We start from the raw sequence: 7,400 nt of genomic DNA, 5'->3' as shown, positions 1-7,400 counted from the left end.
AGCCCTTTATATACCTGGTACAATTCGTGATTCATGCGACGCCGCCAGATACCGTTCTCCTGTTTACCGCCGAGTATTGTCCGCAGCACCTTACGCTCAAACACTCCGAGAGCTCTCCGATCAGCCTCCTTTAACGTCCATGTCTCATGGCCGTATAAAGCCACCGGAAGAATCAGAGTAGTATACAGCGCGAGTTTTGTTTTCGTTTGCAGACTACGGGACTTAAGCTGGTTACGAAGTCCGTAATAAGCCCTATTTGCAGCTGCAATACGCCTTTTCACCTCGCGGGTAACATCATTATCGCACGTCACTAATGTTCCAAGATACACAAATTCTTCTACCACTTCAAATTTTTCACCATCCAGAACTATTTCGCTACCACCACCACTAATGAACCCGAGTTGATTGCCAGCGACCATGTACTTCATTTTGCTGGTATTGATCGTGAGTCCAATCTTCGCTGTCTCCCTCTTAAAAAGCGCAAAAGCCTCTTCCACGGCACGGCGATCAATTCTGATAACATCGATATCGTCCGCAAATCCCAGGAGCATATGCGATTTTGTGATAATGGTACCGCTTCTTTGCACACCAGCTCTCTCAATCGCTCCCTCGAGCGCTATATTGAACAGTAGGTTCGAGAGTGCATCACCCTGCTTTAATCTATCTAAGGTAACAAATGACGTCGATATTTCATCCGCAACCCTTACACTTGATTTCGATCCGTCCAACGTTATACGAATCAGCCGTATCAGTTTCGCCGGAAAACCATGTTCAAGCATAATTTGCCATAATTCATTCCGTTTCACTGAATCGTACGCCGCCTTGAAATCAATAAACAGATGATGTGTCTGCAAGTTGTACTCCCGGAATTTATCAAGGATTTGTCTCAGGGTAAACATTTGATCCGTCGTTGATCGGCCCTCACGAAAACCTGCTTGGTATTCGCCGACGAAGGACTCTTCAAGCGGTCTCAATCTGTTGAACAGAATACGGGACATAATTTTGTACGCCGAATTAAGGAGGGTTATTCCACGGTAATTGGCGCACTCTAGTCTGTGCCCTTTCTTAAAGAGAGGGCAAATGAGGCCGTCCAACCAGCTAGCAGGCATTTCCTCGTCTTCCCATATTTTCGACATAATATGATGCAGAACTTTATAAAGCTGCTCACTGCCATGTTTGAGAAGTTCAGCCGGGAGCTGGTCCTTCCCCGCAGCCTTATTGTTTTTCAGCTCTTTGGCAGCTTTTTTAACCTCATCTAGTGTAGGTGACTCCACAGCTTGTCCATCGTCGCTAATATTTATTCTGTTCTCCGATGCACCGTCACTTCCTCCATTCAACAAAGTCTCGAAGTGTTGCTTCCACCTGGCAGCCACTTCAGTTTTATCTGTCAGCAAATTCCCTTGTTGGTCGTTGCACATGACGGGAGATGGCGCTGTCTTTCTCCGCACGCCATTGACAGGCTCATAAAACCACCGCATATCGTTCTGCTCCATTTTTCTTGCGCCTCGCTAATCACTTTTTCTTCGTAGCAGTGGGTTCGTTTTTCGGCTGCTCTTGCTTCCTTGTACCGATCTCTATTCGATCGGGTACCTGACACCAACATCCGGCTTCTGGCAACATTCTTCTCGTCTGTCACTCTCTGACACTCCACATCGAACCAACCCGTCCTGGGTCGCCTCTGTGCAGTGCCTACCACTTCTCGAGCTGATGTGCTCACCGCTCCATAGATCGTTGATGTTGTCACTAACGTTGATTGCACTAATCCGTTCGTCGAGCTTCTGGCGCTACTCAGCCGATACTCCTTCCGCTGAAAATCGCTGGATATTGTAACGCATCGTTCGCTAAGATCTTTCGTACGATACAGTTGACAACCGTGATCGAATTTTACTGACAACGAGGTAGTGATCAGAGTCAATGTTCGGACCTCTGAATGTCCGCACATCGTTAACATCCGAGAAATGGCGCCCATCCACCAGAACATGGTCTATCTGGTTGCAAGTTTCACCATTTGGGTGTCTCCAGGTGTGCTTTCGGATGTTCTTTCGTGCACAGTAGGTGCTACTGATGGCCATCCCTCTGGCAGCAGCAAAATTTAGTCATTGGTAGCGGAGTGAAGGCTCTCCCTACCGATTATGGGACGGAAAAAGTCCTCTCTACCGACCTGGGCGTTAGCGTCTCCGATAACAATTTTCACGTCATGCTTTGGGCACTCTCCATAGGCTTTATCAAGACATTCATAAAACGTGTCCTTCACGTCGTCGGATTTATCGTTTGTCGGTGCGTAAACGTTGATTAGGCTGTAATTGAAGAATTTGCCCCGTATCCTCAACACACAGATTCGTTCGCTAATGGGTTTCCACCGCCTCACTCGCTTCAATTCTTGCCCATCACTACGAAACCAACTCCATGCTCTGCTTTTTCACCGCCGCTGTGATAGATGCTATACTTGAATGCAGCATTGGTCGTGGGGTCCACGGCTCGGAATTCACGTTCTTCGGATCTAGGCCATCGGACTTCTTGAATAGCAGCCACGTTCACTCCAACCTTCTGCAGTTCACGAGCCAGAAGGCTCACTCGTCCAGGTTCATTTAGGGTCCTGACATTCCAGGTACCGAGTTTCCAATCATAGTCCTTATTTCGTTGCCGGGTCGGTTGCCAAAAATAACGTTCGTGGTATATGAAAGGCTTCAGTAAGCTACCTTACCGGGGTCGCGTTACCTACATCGCGCTGATGGGACTGCCACCTTAGGTATAGCTGACGCGATACAGCATTTCGTTGATCAGCCGCTGGGTACCAGGCAGACGCTGTTTGAGCCGCACCTCCTGGTGAACAGATGCTCGAGGCGTACCTTCTTACTCTAGCTGATGTCAGAAGGACAACAGTGCTCAGGCTGCACTACCAGCTAAGTACACAACCCTTAGCTGGCGGTCTTTGTCATCGGACGACCCGTGGAAGCGTGTGCTCCACACTCGCAGTAATTTTGTACCTAAGCGAATAATTAAATTTTAAATTAAAATTTAAAAAAAAAATATTTTGCGAGATTAACAATTTGTCCAAAATCCGTTTTGTTTCTCCTTAACAATAATATTCTGAAATAATCAAAATTGAATATACATATTCTGGGTACACATGTAATAGAGTCTAAATATGATCAACTCCAAGCCATGATCAATGAAAACACAAATTATGGTATGTTATCAAATCGCAACTAATGTTAATTTTTTTTCAGATGGTCTTCGCTTGTAGTTCATATATCATTTATTGTGTCTTCAGTATGTTCTGCGTGGGAGCGCTCTATTCGCGCAAATCACTTGATGTGTTATTCTTAACGCTGATCTACGCGATGCCATTCCTGCACTACTCGGTACACATCATGCCAATCATAAAAATAAGTAGTGACGTTCAGCACGAGGTAATTAGCCTATCACACCACATAATAATCAATAGCAAACCACACGACCTCCGGACCAATAATAACGTCAAACATTTTCCGCATTCTCGGCCGCAAATCGCGCCATCAAAACCAACACGACTCCCGAAGGGCAAACGGATAGCTGTCCTGGTTCATAAGGCCATAAATCAATCACCCCTTTCGGTCAGCTCCATCAACCGGGTAAGTGTCGTCCTTGTTGGTAGTATTGCATCAGGAGGCGAGAGGTTGGCTCAATCATCATCATATTCCTCATCTTCATCCAGTCAGGAATCGATTGCTTCTGATAGAATCAATACAACACGGTAGCTAGAAGCAAATCGCAATCGACCTACAATAATGCCACTTGGGTGGAATGGAAGAACTCCGCATAGAGCTCATGTGATTAAATAACCATTCAGTAAGGGAAATAGTGCTAACGAAGTTTGAACAGTAATCCTCTTATTTATGTATCGCACCACTATTATTAGCATCATCATCATTAAAGTTACTCTATATCTATAAGTAAAAAGTGTGTATTATACAAAAGGGTGTTTAAAGTACTTTTTATCCTACAGGATGTATACGTGATTTTAAATTACTGCATACAAAGTAGATTGGTTCAATGTAATGGTATATGTTCGGAAATGTGAACTTCCAGTAATTGTATGCGTAATGCAATTGAATTTAAAAAATATTGTGATCATATAGAAGTATGGGGTTAAAACTGAACGATTAAATTACAATAAATAAAAAAAAAAGCATTTGATGAGTACGCCAAGTAACGTTTAAAAGAGTTTTCAATAGCTTCCAGAAGAAAATGTGAAAATTTATGATCAGAAGCCTTTTAATTATAATTTGTCACAATAAGTTACAAATTGTTTAACGTAGTTAAGATCAAATCAAATGATACAGACACATTGACCTATAAAAGACATGCATTTGACTACGTCCGAGAGAAATACTGTGTACGACATGAATGAGCTTTGCCCTGACACACGCACGCATTGGAAATCCCAAAACACCATTCCCTTTGAACTGAATGTGATACCAACTGCCGTTGTATCCCATCAATTTTTATCTAATAGATGTTTTCATGTTTCTTCCTTTTTGTGTGTCCCACTGTAAAACATCTTTCCCGTACAGCTCATGGTGTTCTCCCGGCAGCTCCAGCAGCAGACACCAGCCGTTTCCAGTGGGATGTTTTCTTTCGATTGGACATTGTGCTTTTCGGTAAGTACACAATTGCTGTTCCGGTGGCGGCCAGTCAGCTAAGGGATCCGATGCGAAACGTAGACTATACATAGCTGGGGCGATGCGATTACATCACATTTGGTCGAGAGCGGGGAACTATTATAGGCATCACCAGAAGTACATCTCTAGACTGTGTTTTCCTTTTGTTCGTCCAACCTCTGAGAGGACGGCATACCGCGGCTCTGGTTTGTTGAATGGTTTTCAATGGTAGCCAATTACTGCCATCGTTAATAGAACACAACACTTTCAGCCGTTTGCCTGCAAGCATAATGGTTGTAGCATTGCATTTTTGTTGTCCTTAAGAAATTCGGAGACAGGACACTCCGTATATGATGCTATGAATTATTTTTATTTTTATTTCTTACTCAATTGAATTTGTTCACACTTTATTACTGCGACGAACGATCACTTTTTACGGAGATTTAACGTACGAATTGGAGTTGTTTCACTGGATCCTGTAAAAACTAGGATAGATATAATTAAATAAGCGTAGAATTCTGGAGTACATATCTATGAGTATATTAGGAAATATGTCTAGAAACAGCTAAGGTCCCGAGCAGCACACATGTTCCACATAAGTTACTGCAAAGCATATGTGACCAGAAGTTTTCATAAACAAGTATATGTCAAAAATGTCTTCAAGATCATAAGACATAAATTGATCGAGCTTTAAATAAACGTGAATTATTTCAGGGTTTCCAAGACGTCCTGGAGTTCAGAATATTTAATCTACCCGATCAATCAAGTCCTGAATGATATATACGTGGATCATTAAACGGTGTCAGGCAATTAGGGCGAACGTCGTTTGGCCGAATTCCGCTTGGTCGAACGCCATTTGGACGAATGCCGTTTGGCCGAATAATCTTATAGCGCTTATATTCATCTTATCAAAAGAGAGGAAAAGAAAACAAATTTATTTGTTTGTATGCTCGAGAAGACCATCCGGAATCCATGACACAAATATATCGGATGTCGAATATTTCATGAAACGTTCCCAGTGAATGCATTACGCAACAAGCCAATCTACCGCGTGCTTTCAAAACTTATCCATCATTCACTAAATATTCATTAAATATGTCTGCAACGGTGTCACCATTTCCGGTCGCTCCCATTGCAATTTCGAACGTATAGCGGACTGCAGTGGCAATCAAGCGCCATCCTCCGCAGTAGGAACACATGTTCCTAAGAGGAAGTTCATATACCCGTACACATATACGAAAGCGTTCATTAAAGTGGTTCGTTTTCGGTTTGAGCTCTTTGTGCATGGGCATTGGACAGTCAAAGTGGTTCCGTTTCCCATCGTAACGTGCGAAGTACGTATGGCAATGGGTTTACCACACCAGAGAGCAAACATGTCGCCCACCACCAAGAGCCAAAACTATCGTCGTCGTCACGGCTTAGGGTTATGCTGCGTAGCGGATGATGGCGTCGTCGTCGTCGTCGGTACGTACCGTTTGTTGATGCAATGAAATTTTACTGTCTCCGGCAAAAATTGCTCGATTCCAGTAACCCACCGATCCAATATTGTACTGCCCCATCGGAACCCAAACCGGATGTGACATCGATTTGGGGCACTTATGTTTAGTTTTAGTGCACCGGAGGCGACGGAGTTTGTTGTAACAGGATACGGGGACCAATCCGGCCCACTGACCGGAAGCTAATCCAATGTCCACACGGTTGATGGCAGCCGGTGATGTAATCCCATCGTCGTCCGTTACTATCGCTACGTGCCAGAATCGCGTCGATTCGAATGGATCTCATTATGGAATTGATTTCAATTATTTTCAGATGCTTTCGACGGTGGCCACCTACACGATGATATTGGTACAGTTCGAGCTGGAAGTGCCAAAGTTTTTCCTCGATGCGCTGGTGAGATCCACAATGGAACGGGACGCGGCTCTGAATGCGACTCGGTGGCTCAGACCAGCGGAAAACGATAGTTCAGCTCTCGACATGTATTCTTAAGAATCAATAAAGATGTTATGGACGTCGAAATAAAATTCGATTATGAGAAAAGTTTGTTTACGATTGAACACAGGGTGAGGCAAGGCTGCCTTCGGCACTGCTAGAAATCTTAATCGGTGGCTTGTAAGGACATACACTTAGATGTTGGCATCTGATTGAAAATAAACTAAGAAGTGGAACTCAATAAATAAATATATGTTTTGTGAACAGTTTGCAATGGTCCGAAATATATGAAGAAAAAAGTATGAGGGAGATTTTTTGGGAAGTTGAGAAAGTTTCCCAACCGAAAATGTTCAAGACTAGTAAAGGAAACGAATCCAGCAACTATCGCCAATTTTGGTCGCTACATGTTATAGTCGTCACTCAACAAATTTTCACCATTTTTGATTATACCAGCGGTTCTCAACCTTTTTCTTGAGAAGTACCCCTTTGAGCTTTTGCATTAATTGAGGTACCCCTGATTTTTTGGTGTAAATGCAAATAAGCGTAATTCATAAGATCTATGAAGAATGGACCTGAAAACTAACGGGATATATGCTGCCTTGAATCGCATATTTGTCCAATATGAATAGGAAACCCAGCAAAGATGAGACAGATATGCGATTCACGGCAGTATGGCTCTCCATAAAGTTGGATGAAATTTTCAATATTCCGTGAAACTTTACAATTCAAATTAAGCTTATACATAAAGACTTTTATGACTATTGAAGGCTTCTAAGCATCTTAAAAGGAGGATTCCGAGCCCCTTTTTATCGGTGGCTTTGTAGCTAC

At 43.2% G+C, this 7,400-nt stretch overlaps 1 protein-coding gene across 1 annotated transcript; it reads left to right on the top strand.

The window, feature by feature from the left end:
• The first annotated feature begins 3,233 nt into the window (after positions 1–3,233).
• Positions 3,234–6,708, top strand: LOC134225534 (uncharacterized). Its single transcript, XM_062705699.1, has 4 exons — positions 3,234–3,413; positions 3,543–3,614; positions 4,557–4,643; positions 6,453–6,708. Exons 1-4 carry the CDS (start codon positions 3,276–3,278, stop codon positions 6,627–6,629), a joined length of 474 nt encoding a protein of 157 aa, XP_062561683.1. The 5' UTR covers positions 3,234–3,275; the 3' UTR covers positions 6,630–6,708.
• Positions 6,709–7,400: the final 692 nt, after the last annotated feature.

The sequence above is a fragment of the Armigeres subalbatus genome, chromosome 3, assembly GCF_024139115.2.
Source record: "Armigeres subalbatus isolate Guangzhou_Male chromosome 3, GZ_Asu_2, whole genome shotgun sequence".
In the NCBI taxonomy this organism is placed as follows: Eukaryota; Metazoa; Arthropoda; class Insecta; order Diptera; family Culicidae; genus Armigeres; species Armigeres subalbatus.
The sequence above is the reverse complement of the archived record's forward strand: the minus strand, read 5'-3'. Positions and strand labels throughout refer to the sequence as shown.

Coding starts and splice junctions, on each gene's coding strand:
- LOC134225534 (XM_062705699.1), top strand. CDS start 3,276: ATGTTCTGCGTGGGAGCGCTCTATTCGCGCAAATCACTTGATGTGTTA. Junction 3,414..3,542: donor GTAGTGACGTTCAGCACGAG/GTAATTAGCCTA, acceptor CGACTCCCGAAG/GGCAAACGGATAGCTGTCCT. Junction 4,644..6,452: donor ATTGGACATTGTGCTTTTCG/GTAAGTACACAA, acceptor AATTATTTTCAG/ATGCTTTCGACGGTGGCCAC.